General features: G+C 40.1%; 1 protein-coding gene across 1 annotated transcript; it reads left to right on the forward strand.

Moving 5' to 3' along the window:
• Positions 1-10: 10 nt before the first annotated feature.
• EDNRB (endothelin receptor type B) lies at positions 11-14,077 on the forward strand. Its single transcript, XM_010578000.1, has 7 exons — positions 11-304; positions 8,483-8,595; positions 8,743-8,947; positions 9,296-9,445; positions 11,012-11,145; positions 11,742-11,850; positions 13,382-14,077. Exons 1-7 carry the CDS (start codon positions 44-46, stop codon positions 13,511-13,513), a joined length of 1,104 nt encoding a protein of 367 aa, XP_010576302.1. The 5' UTR covers positions 11-43; the 3' UTR covers positions 13,514-14,077.
• The last annotated feature ends 3,091 nt before the right edge of the window (positions 14,078-17,168 follow it).

Genomic DNA, 17,168 nt, shown 5'->3' on the forward strand with positions numbered 1-17,168 from the left:
CGAGCCCAACGCCTCCCGCCCGGCCGCGCTGCCCAAGGGCGGGATGGGGGCGGCTGGCGGGCGGCCGCGCTCGGCCTCGCCCCCCATGTGCACCGGGCAGACGGAGATCAAGGAGACTTTCAAGTACATCAACACGGTGGTCTCCTGCCTCGTCTTCGTCCTGGGCATCATCGGCAACTCCACGCTGCTGCGGATCATCTACAAGAACAAGTGCATGCGGAACGGCCCCAACATCCTCATCGCCAGCCTGGCCCTGGGCGACCTGCTTCACATCATCATCGACATCCCCATCAACGTCTACAAGGTGAGGGGGAGCCGGCGGCCGGGCTGCGGCGGGCTCTCCGCGGGGCTCCCCGCCGGCCCCCGGCAGGTTCCCGGCACCTCCGCGGCTGCCGGGGGCGGGGGGGGACGCGCCCCGCTTCTGCCCGGGAGACACCCGGGGGCTAGACCTCGTGCCGAAAACCTGCCGGGGGGTGGTGTTCTGGGCAGATGTTGGCCTGGTCGTCCCACGTGGCACCCCCCCACCGTGCCCCGGTCCCAGCCCTTTCAGCGGTCCGGGCTGGGAACGGGGCAGAAGCGTGCGGCCGCAGGCGGCCAGGCTCTGACGGTCACCTGGAAACAGGTGCTGTCCTAGGGACAAGGGAAAGAAATGCAACAGATACATGCGCAGTGGGTTCATGGCTTCCCTCCTTTAGCCCAGGAATGGAGGGGGAGGCACGGAAGACCCTCTCCTGTGGGGCGAGTACCGCTGGGTCCCTCCTGCCCAGCTGGGGCAGGCTTAGTCCTATATTGGGTCCGTACGGTCGCTGGTGGCACAGGGACTTTTTCAGGAGGAGCCAAGCTCATTCAGACTGCCCGATTTGTATTCGTTTTATACATCCAGCGCTTGCGAGGCGTGATGCTCTCCTGAGCTGCGAACCCTTTTCCCCGTCGGCCAGTGTTGCAGCGCGGGCAGCCGAGAGGCAGTGAGCCGTACCTGCTGCTCTTGCACCTTCTTTACTCTGCCCTTTGACGTGATAAGACTTGCCATGGAAGGAGTACAGTCTCTCCCTCCTCTACACAGCTTGCCCTGTCTATTTGCCCTTAGGAATTCGTTGGGCAGTTGAATCCAGCCTCTAGTTACAATCAGCACTCTTGGGAGTGATGCTGGAAATAACAAGGCATCTTCTGAGAGTTTACAGTCTGGGTCCCTGAGCACCCATCAGTTACTGCATAAAGTGAACATGAGAAGCTTTCGTCTATTCCTTTTCCTCACTTCGTATGCGTGTTTGTAAACTCTGGGGTTTGTTACTTTTAGCTGTGGAAAACCACGTTGAAGGGACAGGTTTTGAATTTAGTCTTCTGTATCTGTAGTGATTACTCCCAGAAGCTGCTGAAATGGGAGAATCCTGTATCTTTATCCTTTTAAAGTATGGAAGTATTACAAAGCAAGGAACATCATAACTGTGTTAAATTAATGAGCTGGATAATTTTGATTACACGAGAGTTCTTCAATTTGGCGTATTTTCCATACTATCCATTTATCATAGTTCTTGGGAGAGGCGTGTACTCTCCTGAGTGAGAGTGGAATTCATGAAACAAAATACTTTAAGCTGTTTTGAAAAAAATGTGGTTTTGTAAAAAAAGATACCGTACAAAAATTTTTTCATCTGTTCTTGGAAAAAATCAAAAAGATTAAGTCAATAACAGCTACTCAGTACAAGACTTTACAATCTCAGTGACACTATTTCAAAATTAAATTAATGATAACATGCAATAATATACCGCAGTCCTTATCTTGATTGAATGATCATCAAATAAATCTTTATGAATAGGTTGGAGGAATAAAAGGTCAGATTGCAAACCGATAAATGTTATACCAGCTGCAAGTGCAGGATTTGTATTGTGCTATTGATAATGCTAGGAGCTAAGCAATAGCTCTCAGGTGCTAAATCTCCCACGCTACTACTCACATTAATGAAGAGCCCATAATAAATTTATATTCTCCCTTACAATAGTGAGAGGAATATTTGCTGTTTTAAAACAGGACTTCTGAGTAAATGTAAGTTAAAAAAAAAAAAAAACACAACCAAAACAAACCTTAGACATTGTGTTTATTTAATCAAAATTAAGAGTTTGAGTGAGGTTTGAAGTGATGATATCTTTTCATCAACTCTGCATCCCATTTAATTCCACCTGCAGAGCAACAATATGAGGGAGAATACAGCAATGCAATCAAAAGCTGGCTGTAATCACCCAGCAGTATGGGAAAAACAAAGGCTAGCAAAGGCTTGGTTTGTAAATCAAGTATACTTAACAGTTGTAACTTGCAATTTGAAACAATTTAAACTGGATGAAACAGATCTTCAGAATTGCTACCAGATCCTCAGTTAGACAGCTGCGTGAAAAAGAATGTGAGAGAATTTCTTATGTTAATAAAATGCCAGCAGTTTATTCAACAACACTTGTAGTAGGAAGTGTGAAAGTGTCTATGAATGCTTTCCAGACAGACCCATAAGAGAGAACTCAAAATTAGCATTAGGAACAGCATTTTATTAGGTGTTAAAAGTGATAACTGCAAAACATGTGACTGTTTAAGTTAAGTGAATATTTAAGTAGCTGAAAAAATACACAAATGAAAATTTACATCCTTAAATTGAGGGGATCTAAATAAAGAAAAGCAGGTGTTAGCTAGATGGTGAGGCAAATGCAGTCCAATGTGTAGGATGCCAATTAGTCCACTGCACTTGAATAATGATCAATATGTTCAGTAGAAAATTCAAAGTATTGGAATCTGTCACACAGTCAGAAAAGTGGGTATGAAATGAGGTCTTGAGGGGCATTCGGTTCCAGCATGCAAAACGTGGAAGACCTTTTCGGTGTTCAGGGTCCTGGTAAACAATCTGGTTTTGGCTGTACCCCCAGAACTACAGGATGGGAAGCAGAGAAAAGTCTGAGACAATCATTCTGCAGTATGTAATGTTGTGGCAGTGTAGACTGCAAAAATGCTACTAGTTGGATGTGAAGGTGGTCCTATGCCTGGTCAACTGCTTCACTAAACAGACTAAGTAAGCATGTCTTTCTTAATTTGAGCCTGCAAACAGCAATTAAAGGTGTGAACATAAGGAGCAGAAGGATAGAGTAGGCGGTCAGTAAGCTTTTTATGTCCTTCTCTGCACTTAATCTTTGGAAGACGAGACAGTGGCAGCTTGTACACCTGACAGCACAGGTCTGCAGTTCTGGAAGGCTTATGCTCAGTTTCCCAAATTGACAAAGTTGGTTAACTTCCACATGTAACAGACCAAAACAACATCAGGATTGGAAATTCCAAACTTACATTAGTTCTGCCTCTCATGCATATTTGTGTAATAAGATAGGACATAGACTTAAAAAAGCCATAATCAAATAATATAGTAACATGCTTCCTCTTCTGATATATAGACATCATCTCTCTCTCTCTCTCATTCTGTAATATTCATTCTCTTCTATTAAATCCGATTTATCATCATGTTCCAATGGATTTTTAACAGGGGGAACAACCTATCCTCTGCATGCTCTTGTGTGAATTCCTAAACTCTATCAATTTGCTATGACACAAATGGCTGAGGCAGAAAATCTACATAGAAATACTGTCACAGGTTCCTTTATCTCAGAGCACAATGGAAGAGTGGAGAAAAAGTTTCCAGGGGAGGAACAAAAATTGGTCTTTATCCAAGCCAATGATCAAAGGCCAAAGTCAGCTTTGTAGGCAACGATCTTTTTTCAGTAATATATTTTAGGATTACATAAAAAATAAAGTTAACATTATATAGCATTATCAAGCACTGGAAATATAAGAAAGACCACATTAGGGACTGCATATCCCATGCAGACGCAAACTGGCCCCTTTGTTAATCCAGCTGTACTCTAAAAAAGGCAGGATTTCCATGGAAATGTCTTTGTGATGACTTTACTAACTCTTGTAATGCAAGTACCTATAGGGCATGCATCATGATAAAGCCACTCTCTTCCTAATTTTCAAAAAAAGTCAAGGTGCTTGTCTTTAGAAAACATTGTTATTATTCCATATTACAACTCTTAGCTGCTGGTCCTTCTGATGTTGCACCATTTTATTGGGAGAAATGCATTATTTCCTTTCTTTCAACATCTGAACCACTTACTTGAGGTCTTGCAAAGTTCATCTCAGAATTTCTTACACAAGGTTGATTGATGTCTGACCACATTTTGCTTAGGAACCCTTTATGGTCAACAAATGCAGGTTATAGGCACTTAAGAAATATCTGAATTGTCCAGTGGAGGAACCTGTCCAGACTCTACAGGCAATGAGGGGTAACTCTGTTCTGTAGTTGCATGGGAACAATCTACTCTGACGTCCAATATATGGGGTAGTGGAAATGTCTGTATGTTGTTGAAAGTACACATACCTAGTTTTCATGATGGATCTCCAAACTGAAGTACGTTAGATGATGTCAGTATAGATTTGTAAATTTAGAGTAGTTTTTTTCATTATGTATACATTTGTTATGTATACATTCACTTAAAAGATGCATGTGACAAATTTCAAAACAAGTTTTCATCTTATTTGGTTTTTTGCTTCTACCCTGTGTTTATGCTTCCCAATCTGACAGCAGCATGGCTTTCTTAATAGTTACTTTTGATCCAGCCCTTTCACTGGGATTGTGAAATTGCAGAAATTTTTTACTTTGACAACACATTATAAGGTTTCTGTCATTTTCAAGATGTCTGTATGATATTACTTAATGAAGTATTTTTTTTTAAAAATGAAGTTTCTAAGCAGAAGTTACTAATAAAGACACAGGAAAAGAAACTAATTGCCTGCCTCATATTAAGATTTATACTGTTTCTTGGATAAATCAGCAGAACATTCTTAACTAGGAAGCGGGAAATATATTTTCTTGTCTAGAGGGAAGATCCCTGCCCTGTCATCATAATTATTGTTAAATATTAGTAAGTTTTGTAATGTTGTCTGACTTATCCCTGACCATAAGCTTAATTTCCTGGGCAAATTTCCTGTTTGGAAAAATGCTTGCTCCTGCGAAATACTGAAAAAAACTTTATCTGCACGACCTCCCCATCTCAAAAGTATCAGGTGAAAATCTGCCAGTCATTTCACAGATGCATTGAAAAAACGTTGCTTGTGAATTAGGTGTACAGTTGCGTGTCTGATTTCCCATGTAACTCTGCAATTCATAATGGTGAAAATACAGTCCTATCATCTTGTGGACTAGCCTTGCTGTGCACGCACAGCTCGGAGGAAGTATGAATTCCTGCTCTGCGTTTCCGTGTGCATTCGTTGCTTGAGACTAGGACACTGATGTAACTTAAGTGCATGCTTTGCTAACTCTTTGTGCCCGACTGCCGAAAGTCAACAGTAGTGGGTTGGAGCCGTGGCATCAGCCGTCTGGCTGGTGGCCGCAGCAGCTGAGCCATGGAGAGCAGCGCATTGTGTTCGCATGCTGGCGTATTCCAGCAGCAGATTATGAACATCTTTCTGTTCCTACACAACCAAGAGGAAGCAGGACAGGAATTGCAATTCGCAGGTGTGTCTCTGAGTCACAACATCTCTTGGGGCTACTTCCATAGCTGTGCAGCTTTCACATCAGTTTAGGCTCAGATCTCTGCCTGGTCTGGGAAAGTGTTGGCTAGGAGTGCATCAGATGTATTGGTTCTTTTAAATATTATTTATTTCACTTCGTTCTTCACTGTGTTCCCTTTCCTTTCATTCTGTTTCATTTCATGTTCCACATATTTCTGTGGCTTAGCAGTTAAAACTTTGCCCATGTAAAATAAGTGACTGTAAAACATTGGAAAAGGTCACTCAGAATACAGCTGGTGGTAGACTTCCGTTGGCAATTTACTGCTGAAAACGCAACATTATTTTTCTCTTCGCTGCCACTTGGCAGTATCTCATGACTCCAAGTAATTTACCATTTGTAAAATGGCACTCTTTGTACAGATACCCTATTATGAATCATAAGAAAATCTCTTACCCATACAAAATGGCATTAGACTACATTTATACTTCACTAAGAATAATCATTTCTCTTGTCCACAAATATGATGCTCTTGAATACTTTACAGAGGATTTTCACTGTACTTTAAGGCAGTGTTTTGAGGAGATGGCAATACAGAGGACAAACAGAAACAAAAAGCATAGTTCAGCTATTAAAACATTCTACTTTTTACCTTTTACTTTCTTAATGTTTTCAAGCTTTTGCCACAAAGCGTATCATTAACCACTTGCAATACCATGATGGAGAAACTTATGACTCATGCATTAAAATGCTCAAATTTCACAATACATCGGCTGCAAGAGATAAAGAACATGTTTTTCCAATCCAATGCAGACAGCTGTGTGTCCATTCTGCCCCTGATTTAAGCTGGCTGAATGCAAGTATAATATTTTGACTTTGTGCTAAACCCAAGCTCATGCACCCTTTCTCTCAGTAGACTGCATTCGCTCCTGTGCAGCCCCATTATAATCCAGCCATATGGCTCCCAAACTGGAGCTGGCTCAAATCCAGTCAGCGTGGAGCACAGGTGTGACTGTCTGCACCTGAGAGATAAGCATTAGTTCAGGGAAATCTCCGATGTGTGGCTGAGCAGTTGTGATTTTAGGGAAGTGAGACAGGGAGTGTCTTGCACGTACACCAGCTAGTTGTAGCTGAAAGTCTTCAGCAGAATCTTCCAACAGAAGTTTGATCAAAGTTCTGAACTGAGTTCAACAAAGAACATAATATTTTAAATTTGAAGTGCTTTTCTAATGAGTCATCTCTGGTTTAATATATACACACGTACTATATACAATAGATACTATAAACAAGAATACAGTGTACTTACTACCCAGTCCTTGATTTCTATAGCAACTAGGTGTGGTAGGCTGGAGGTTCAATGCCTGATTGATATAAATTAAATCAGCCCAGGTGTCATTTGGTTTTGTAGAGTGTACATTTAGAACACCTCTAATTATTCACACTGCAATACTTAACTTCCTTCATGTTAAAAAAAGTGATACTTATATCAGGGCTTTTCAGAAACTGTCTTGGACCATGTAATTGTTTAGCCGTACATGCACATGTATGTGTGCTTAAGGACTTTGCTGAACCAAGCCAACGTGAGCAGGCAGCTCTGTGGCTATCTACAATCATTTTGGTCCCCAGCAGAATCTATACAATATGATGATCTATTTCTTCTTTTCCTACATTCCTGTTAAATAAGATGTCTGAGGAGACCTGAGCTCAGGGAAAGATTTTGCAGTCTCTTTTGAGCAGTTATCGTTCTTCTTTCCCCTCCTTTTCCATTTTGTAGCCCTCTATCTGCAACAGATCCAAAAGGCCTCATTTAAAGAAAGTTAAGAAAAACAGAGATGGACTTAGATAATGTAACTAATTACAGAAACTCAGAAAGTTTACTTTTGTGTGTAACAATTGCGAGTATTTCTTGGCATAACCTCGGTTCTGGAGAGTCTTGTTTTTATGAGGAACTGGAAGATTTGGCTGCTGCTGTGGTGTAGTTGAGCCATTAGAGTAGCTCACATCAAAGATTAAATGGTTCAGTTTCTAAACTGAAGCTACAGGTGAACAGTTCATGGCATCAGCTGTGAGGAAGGCGCTCTCTGTGTCCAGTAAGTCTTGTCCCCTAAATCAGCTAAAATGTACCGCTGGGGATGTGACAGAAGATATCCATTAAAGTCTACGACCCAAAGTGCAATTGAACCAACCTAAAATTCATTGTGCTGTTTTCTTTATTCCGTAGCACTTATAGGTATGCTGAATGTGCTGATAGTCCTTTAGATATTGTAATACAGAATAATTGGAAAACTGGTCAATAAAGATCTTCAGTGTGGGATTTATCTGGTCTGTCTTTACCTGCTGCTAACCATTTAGTTCAAACTAGCTGTTTTGGCTCCCTGAGTGTCCAGTGGATCCCTCCTTTCGTTATCAGATGGTCAGCTGAAAACTGTGGGATAAATTGTTCTCCAGTGTTGCCTGACTTCTCAGCTGAGGGAGCCTAGACACCAAGCTTTAAATAAACCCCACCCCAGATGTGCAGTTGTTGGCTTTGTCCCTGTTCTGATCAGCCTCAAGTAATTTTCTGTATTTCTAGTAAATAGGGAGTTACTTGGAACATGTAAGAAAAGCAATGAACACTCAAGACAGCCAATACAAAGATGGAGGAAGTCCCCACCTGCTCAGTTATTTTTCTCCCTAAACACTGGGGTGGTGAAGTTAGAAGCAAAATGAGTGGAGTTTGCAGGGCTTGAGAAGTCACGAATAAGCCATTGTGCATATCCTTGCCCAGCCAGGGAGTGACTGTGACGCTACTGCCTAGTTTTTAGGATACACACCTTGCAGACTCCCTTGTGAAAAGGTTCTTCTTGACTAAGTTTTACATGGTGGAAAAGAAAAACAATCAAGACAGAAGTCCATGTTGCAGCTTTTTTAAAGATGGTTCATTTCTAATTGTTGTTTTCTTTTCACAGCTGCTTGCAGAGGACTGGCCCTTCGGTGTCGAAATGTGCAAATTAGTACCCTTCATTCAAAAGGCATCAGTGGGCATCACAGTGCTGAGTTTATGTGCCCTCAGTATAGATAGGTGAGACCCATTTTTTCATCAAACTCTATGATTTCTTTTCTCACCTTTCCACTCAGCTGATATAATTCTAATAAGCTGAGCTTAAGCTAGTTAAACCAGGTGGGGTTTTTTATATTTTTAATTTGCAAAGGTGTGCTGTTGCTTCAGGTACCGAGCAGTTGCTTCTTGGAGTCGCATTAAAGGAATTGGAGTGCCAAAGTGGACTGCTGTTGAAATTGTACTGATCTGGGTTATATCGGTGATATTGGCTGTTCCAGAAGCTATTGCATTTGACATGATTACAATGGAGTACAGAGGAAAGGATCTTAGAATCTGCCTGCTTCACCCCACACAGAAAACATCCTTTATGATGGTAAGATGCTGATGTTTATAAAATCACAGCTCTCGGGAACAGTTCTTGGATCTTCTCAGTGTCATGTGGATGGTAATGGGCACAAGTGTATGTGAAATGTAGGTGAATATAATGTTCACATGAAACGCTGACAAATTTCTGAAGTATATCGGTTAAAGAAGAGCATCCAGAAACTTTTGTCTTTTTGTGGGCTTTGGGCATATTACTTTCTTGTCCTGTTTTCTCATCTGTAATGTACACCTTACAGAGATACTTTTCAGGACAGACTGACCAATTAGTTATAGCATACTTTCCAAAATGCTCCACATTCAACTCCTAACAATGTTTTTGCTTTTGTTTTCCTTCTAGTTTTACAAGCAAGCTAAAGACTGGTGGCTGTTTAGCTTTTACTTCTGCTTGCCACTGGCTATCACAGCATTTTTCTATACTCTCATGACCTGTGAGATGTTACGAAAGAAAAGTGGGATGCAGATTGCTTTAAATGACCACTTAAAACAGGTAAAAATTTATCCCTGACAACTCTGCTGACTGTAGAGAGGATGACAATAATACCTTTACTGACTTTACTGCTACATCATTATTCCACTCTTGTATGACAGCTTCAAGGTTACTACTAAGGAGAAGTTTCCTAACACTGGTGCTGCTAAACTCATATATATACATGCCAGAACCCTCAGAAACTTAAGATTTTTAACTGACAATCACAAAACTGTTTTCTTATTGTTTGGTGTTAATCCTTCAAGTTTTATAGTTTTTATTTCATCTTTACAATCATAAGATGTATTTTGTAATGAAAACTGAGGTCGTGCTGTAAAATTATTAATTATTTTGAATCAATTTTGTACAGAACTGTAGCAAGGTTAGCAGTATATGTTAGCAGAACAAAACACATTCCAAAATACATGCCAAGTTAGTAGTGCACCAGAAACGAACATCATATTTCACTAGAATTAAACTACATTTGTACTATAAAGTATATTTGTGGTCCTTTCCTCTTACCTCAATAAAGATGTAATTGAAATCTCTTGGCGCATTTAAAATAAGACCCGAGATCAAAGCACAAGAAAATGCAATTGAAAACAAGCTGGTATTTGAAAGTGATTGGGGAGATGAATATCGTAGAATCATAGAATGGTTTGGGTTGGAAGGGACCTTTAAAGGCCATCTAGTCCAACCCTCCTGCAACGAGCAGGGTCATCTTCAACTAGATCAGGTTGCTCAGAGCCCCGTCCAACCTGACCTTGAATGTTTCCAGGGATGGGGCATCTACCCCCTCTCTGGGCAACCTGTGCCAGTGGCTCACCACCCTCATTGTAAAAAATTCTGCCTTATGTCTAGTCTGACTCTACCCTCTTTTCATTTAAAACCATTACCCCTTGTCCTATCACTACAGATGCTGCTAAAAAGTCTGTCTTCATCTTTCTTATAAGCCCCCTTTAAGTACTGAAAGGCTGCAATAAGGTCTCCCCAGAGCATTCTCCAGGCTGAACAACCCCAACTCTCTCAGCCTTTCCACATAGGAGAGGTGTTCCATCTCTCTGATCATTTTGTGGCCGCCCTCTGGACCTGCTTTAGCAGGTCCATGTCCTTCTTGTACTGGGGACCCCAGAGCTGAATGCAGTACTCCAGGTGGGGTCTTACAAGGGGGGAGCAGAGGGGGAGAATCCCCTCCCTCAACCTGCTGGCCACACTGCTTTTGATGCAGCCCAGGATATGGCTGGCTTTCTGGGCTGCAAGTGCCCATGACATTGCCGGCTCATGTCCAGCTTTTCATCCACAAATATACTAATTTAAACAATTGCTTTCATGTCCTTGATTTTTCATATTTCATATTATTACTCATACTTTTTAAAATTAGAGATACAGAGAATCAGTGCAAGACATGTAAAACAGTAGAAAAGATTAAGTACATATTCCAAGAAAATAAGGTATTCTGATGTTCCCCTAACTCTTACTTTGATAGGGGGTTTATTTTGTTTATTAAACACTTGGATATGAGAAGACAACAACAATCAGGAGAGAGACAGAAACTATAAAACCGTTCTGTCCAATTTTCTTTTTCAGAGACGTGAGGTGGCCAAAACCGTGTTCTGTCTGGTACTTGTTTTTGCCTTGTGTTGGCTCCCACTTCACTTAAGCAGAATATTGAAGCTCACTATTTATGATCAGAAGGACCCCAACAGATGCGAACTTTTAAGGTAAGACTGTAAAAATAAAATACCTGCATGCTGCTGACGTTCTCCACAAGCGTTGTATTTCCTAATGAATTAGCTTATTTTGTGTGTCTGAAGTTTTCCCTGCTCCTTCGTCCAGGACACTCTGGTTTCACTCCAGTAGCAGAATCAGGAAATCATGAGGAATCCCACGAACACAGACTTCCCATGGACACAGGCTTCTGTCCTGTTTGCCTGTCTTCTGATCCCTTTTGGGACTGTCCTGCTGTCTTGTGGTGTTATGTGGGTGGAGGGGGGATTTCTGTCCCTGTTTTCCCTTTCAACAGAATAGCTAGGATTAAATCTGTGAGGAAAAACTTGTGAATGTCTCCTCCCACAAGTTAAGGTGGTTGAATCTTCTGAAATTACTTTCATGAGAATTGTCTACTGATTCAAACTTTATTATTGATGACAGTTGTTATCTGCATGAGTTAATCCTGTTGATATAAGCCCCTTTACTATTACGTTTAATAGTTAGTCTTGGTTGAGTGAAGCTGAGTCTAATTTTCATAGTTGTAAACCTCTACTAAGCCTTTTCACAGAAAATGAGAAGTGTCTTACCTACTTTAATTTCCACACAGCTTTTTTCTTGTGATGGACTACATTGGTATTAACATGGCTTCACTGAATTCCTGCATCAATCCGATAGCTCTGTATTTGGTGAGCAAAAGATTCCAAAACTGCTTTAAGGTAAGAGGCTGCGGAGAGCTGCTCCTCTGATTAAAAGATGATGTCAGGGGTAAAATTCATTCCATAACATGCACAAAGTGTTTTAAATGGTCATTAAATTTTATTTTCAATTTTAACTGGGTTGTGGTAGGTGTTCTCTCCCTCTCCTGCTGAAGCTGCATAGAAAGGAATTAAGGATTTGTAGGGACAAAAAGAGAAACCAAAAGAGAGAAGCGTGCAGTAAAGCCTCTCGGCACCATGCTAATCAGTGCTACATCACTTCCTGACTGGAGCTGGCACCCAGCCACTTCGAGAGCACTGACGAAGCAGACTCGGACCGCGCTGCGGAGATTCACGTAGCCATATCCTCTGCAACCCAACGGGGAGGGCGCTGACCCTGGGTTCCCCCCACCCTGACTGAGCGCATACATCAGTAGGCAGCTGTGTAAGGCAGAGGGTGCAGGTATCCACTCGTCCCGTTCCAATGCCAACATTTTATGAGACGGACCTGTTCGTAGTTTTGCCATGGTTTGAGTGAATAGTCCTGGGCAGTAATTCTCCATGCAGGATTTGAAGCTCTGGATCGCATGTGGATGGCAGCCCCTCCATTGTTCAGCCTTCATGTCTGCTCAGAGAAATGTCCAGATTTGGTCCGTAGAGCTTTTTTTGTGACCCCTTACTGTCTTCAGACACTGTATCAGGGTTCTTACATTGACTGCTGCAAATTCTTTGATTTTTCTTTTGTTGCCAAGCATTTAACCATTGGCCACTGCTAGGCTTATTCCCTGGCTGTGCAAATTCCTTACTGGATATGTCTTTCCATCAGAAGGCAGGCTGCTCTACATCTAGTATTGTTGGGGTATTTCCCTCATAATGCAATAGCACATGTTACAGATGCTTTAGTGTTGGTCTTGTCTTCCCTGTTTTCATTACTGGGTCCCTGAAAAAGTCACTGGAGCTGAGAGCACCTAAGAGATCTGTAGCATCCTGAGCGTGGTAACAAGTAGGTGTTCAGGATCCCAGATGGACTTCCAGGACTCAAAGGCCAGTCAGTAGCATCAGCAAAAAGTCTGCAGTACATCTGGTAAATGTTTGAACTGTATGTAGGTTTTCACCGTTCTCTTTTTTCCCCCCCTCAACTACATAGCCACATCTTGCTTAGAAAGTATAGATTACTGTGCATACATTTTTTTCCAAGAAAGATTATCAGACAAAGGACAACAAGGACAACAATTTTATTTTCAGGTGCATTTAGAATTGCACACCAGACTCAAAGAGGTATGTGTGTGGCCATTATTATATATAACTCAAGATAACTCTTCCTGCCCTCCAGCACTCAGGTTGGTTGCTAATGGGGCACCCCAGATGTTAGTGGCCATTTGAGCAAAGCAGAGCTTAACTTTGTTTCTTTGCTTATGCTGTAATGCCAAAATCATAGCTTACACACTTGACGTTTCTTACTGTACTGCTGAAGAAGGGCAGTGTTTCAGTGCATTTTGCCACGTGTGCAAAACAAAATGATGTAAAATGCTTATTCCTTTTTTTTTAACAGTCATGCTTATGTTGCTGGTGCCAATCCAAAGATCTGTTGTCCCTGGAGGAAAGGCAGTCCTGTTTAAAGTTCAAAGCTAATGATCATGGATATGATAATTTCCGCTCCAGTAACAAGTACAGCTCTTCATAAAACAAGCATAAAAGGTATATTCTCTTACATTAATGCTGGTGCCTTTTTAAGTAAAAGTGGCAATTACTTTTAATGAGATGGTAATGTTTAGAAAAGTCTAGGTTTGTGTTTGCACAAAAAAAGAACAAAAAAAAAAATAATTGCCCCAAAACTGTGTCATGTTCAAAATCATGGACATTTATAAAATTGTCACTTGTGGAACATGAAGAAAAGTGTAGAAAGAACAAGTCATTGTTAGCACTTGAATACTTCTGAATCAGCACTTCCAACTGATCCCCACTTCCTGTACATTAAAAGATCATTTGTATTCACTATAACAGTTGTAGGAACTGAAGTCACAGTAATTACTAAGCAGTATAATATAATGTTAATTGGATCAAAGGCATTATTATGTATAACTCAATATATTAACTTTTATCAAGCAGATTAACCACCATCACTATTGTGGTTTTTTTTAAATAAAACATGAAATACTTTGTAATAGAAGTTCAAATGTAAAAAAGTAGCATTTTTATCAGGATTATAATAGAGGTAGCTAATGAAAATATTAAAGGATGCAGTCAAGTCAAAAGTGCATTTCACTCTGATGATTGTTTTTACCTGTTATTGTTAGAAGGAACGTCCCAAGGCCTCTATAAATACCATTTTGTAACCACTTTGTGTGTTCAATGCATTTGGCAGCACTTTGGGCATGGTCCATTTCACTGTTTCCATGTTATTCGTGTTTAATGACAGCGGAGGAGAGAAGAACACACCAAAAGCAAAAATTAATACTACTAGAACCATACAAATGATGGATAGTATTGGAAACCAGCTATTTTTATATGAAAACAAATTGATTGTATCCCACATAAACAGTGAGCATTCAAGAGCCTGACGGTTCTTTACTCAAGATACTTTTGCAACAATTTACAACTGGTTTTGCAATCCTAATACTGTCTTGGGGCAAAATCCTTTAGAACTAGCAGGTAGAAAAAATGTAACCAAGAAAAACAGAGGGAGAATTTGAACTTCTATTTTATTTTAGATTTAAATCTTCGTAAAGAAAATTAATTCACAAACTGTACTTCTAGAGAACAGTACTATGTAGCACACTTGTCTTCCTACTGTTTTAAAATATGTTCTACTTCTGTAGTTCCATATTTATGGGCTTAAGAAGATGTGTGATTAGTTTCTGCTTCTGTAAATAGTTTAGTGAAGCATAATTAATTATAAAGAATAAAAATATGGGCAGGACCCTGTGAGAAAACAGAAAGATAAAGATGCCTGTAGTAAACATGATGTGTGTTGCCAGGAGCAGTGCACGTTTTGTACATACATGACAGGTCATTCTTTGGCTTTTCATTTCTTATTAATTTGTTACAGATGTCCCCAAAGACTTATTAACATAATTCGTGCACTAAGGCATGGGTTTTTCAAGAAAAAATGTCATATAACATGCTTTTATAAAAGAAGTTTTCAATAGGCATGGTATTTTATTATAATAAAAATATTTATCAAAACTCAGGAATTTTTTTTTTTTTTTTAATTTCCAAATTTTACATGTAAGGATTTTTACCTTTTTTCCCAGTCTTGAATAACATCAGATTTTTGAGTAAAGTGCCTTAAATATGCTCAGGATGAAAACAGTTTTCATTAAAACGTTCAGCTGATGTTACCTTAGATGAGTTTCATCTCATCCGACTTTAGGTAGCTACAGCTACCTTGCAGACAGCTAAAAACAGGAGAGGTGAACCCCATTCCTGGTGTTGCCCCATCAAAAGCTAGTAAACGTATGCTTGTATAAGCAAGCTGAGGACCTATGCACATGCATTTGAGCATGGGCACGTGTGTGTTTGTGTGTGTCGGTATGTGTGCAAGCGTGTATGTTGTCTACCATTAGGTTGCTGTTACCATCTTTCTGCAGCACATGCACCCAGCTGCTATAATGCTGAACTTTTATAAATACAAATATATTTAAAGTGTTGTTCTTCTTTACATTTTTACCTTAACTTTCATGGTAACTTTCTCACGGTAAGCCGTGAATATCACTTCACTCTGCCTGCACCTGTTTCTGTGAAATGCATTTCATCTGTTAAGGATGGATAATCAGTTAAATCCTAAGTTTGATACTGATCAGTGTTATTTTCATCAAGTTATATCGTTACAATATTGTACATGTATATTATTGTTATTTTTATTTAAAATATAGCTATGGTATTGGCAAATGTGTAACATATTTTTCATTTTTTCCTGGACTAATTCTTTGTTGAGTCCTGCTAAATCAGACATTTAGGTTTTGCAAATAAAGACCATATATACTGCCCACTTTTTGGAGTTAATATATACATATTAGTACACTTCTTGTCTTTTTTTCAGTATTTTTCAAAGCAGTATTTTTACTGAAGCTCTCATTTCCCATAATAAAAATTTTCAAAACTTCTGCTCTCATTCGGTTAAAAGAATACACAGGAGAGCTCCAGTGCATCTGTGTTCTAGCTAAGATTAAATCTCTTAATAGTGAAGACAGGCATTTTCAAAAGTCCTCAGTAGAAGGTCTATTCCTCCATCCACTGAAATCGATGAAGGTTTAACCATTCAATTCAGTTGGAGCAGAATTAGGGCACAACAACAGCTCTTTAAAAAACCTAGCTGACATTTGCTACCTTGAATAAAAAAAAAGCTAAAAGCTAAATACTCTTTTTTTTTTTCTTTCTTTTTGACAAAGGAGTTGTTTAGAAAAGTTAGGAAAAGAGGGTTAAATCCACTCGTGGGGTAAAATAGACAGTCTAAGGCACTCTCAGCCTCAAACAGGGGGTCACAGGTAGCAGAACAACTGCAGAGAGGTACATGCATCTTTATAGGAATTCAATGTGCTTGCCCAGAGTGGTGTGACAAGAGTAAGTCATCTTTCCCAATGGCCTGAAGAGTTGACACAGAATGGCTTCGGATGAAAAAATAAACTTGTAAGAAACTACATCACATCTCTGTGTTTTGGCCTTCAGGTAGTAGCTAGATTTTACTTCCCCAGCTGCTCTGAATTCTGCCTGCACACAGCTCTCTCGGAGTTAAGAGAGGGCATTTCAGACTGGGTGGACTGAACTGATACACTGGTACTACACCTCAGAGAACTGAATGCAAAATTTGATGGTTATGGAGCATCTGCTGTGAACCGTGCCATTTCACTGTCCAAAACAGCTCTTAACACACAGTTGGCTTAGCAAGAGAATGTTGTATGTACTGAAATAATGTTTAAAGGATTTTTTTTTAATTGTTCTGTATAGCTGTGTAAAATAGTTCTATATTCCAGTTTCTGTGGTCACTTAAAATAGCAACTTCTGTGGTTCAGACAGTGTAAACATACTAAATTACCAATAAAATATTTGTAATTTTGATTAATTACAAAAAGATGTCTGACCTTTTTTTCTTCTAGGGGGTCCCATTTAATTGTTAAACAGTGACAGTGATGTAAGAAAGAAATAAGCAATTCAGAACTAAAAATCAAAGCTTTTGAGTGTGTTAGTGTTATATAGCTGAAAACTGGAGAGAGTTCAGACTTGCATACGCGCTGCAAAATTGCCTGATGTTTGCTGGAACAATCAGTCATGCCTATCTTTGCTCTGTTTGTTTTTGCTCAAAACGTCAGTTGCAATCTCTTCTCTACACACCCATATAT

The sequence above is a fragment of the Haliaeetus leucocephalus genome, unplaced genomic scaffold (genome assembly GCF_000737465.1).
Source record: "Haliaeetus leucocephalus isolate CR32 unplaced genomic scaffold, Haliaeetus_leucocephalus-4.0 Scaffold61, whole genome shotgun sequence".
Classification (NCBI taxonomy): domain Eukaryota; kingdom Metazoa; phylum Chordata; class Aves; order Accipitriformes; family Accipitridae; genus Haliaeetus; species Haliaeetus leucocephalus.

Bases quoted from the DNA above. Each gene is read 5' to 3' on its own strand.
- EDNRB (XM_010578000.1), top strand. From the start codon at position 44: ATGGGGGCGGCTGGCGGGCGGCCGCGCTCGGCCTCGCCCCCCATGTGC. The intron at 8,596-8,742 runs GTGAGACCCATT...CTGTTGCTTCAG, and splicing joins TGTGCCCTCAGTATAGATAG to GTACCGAGCAGTTGCTTCTT. The intron at 11,146-11,741 runs GTAAGACTGTAA...ATTTCCACACAG, and splicing joins AACAGATGCGAACTTTTAAG to CTTTTTTCTTGTGATGGACT.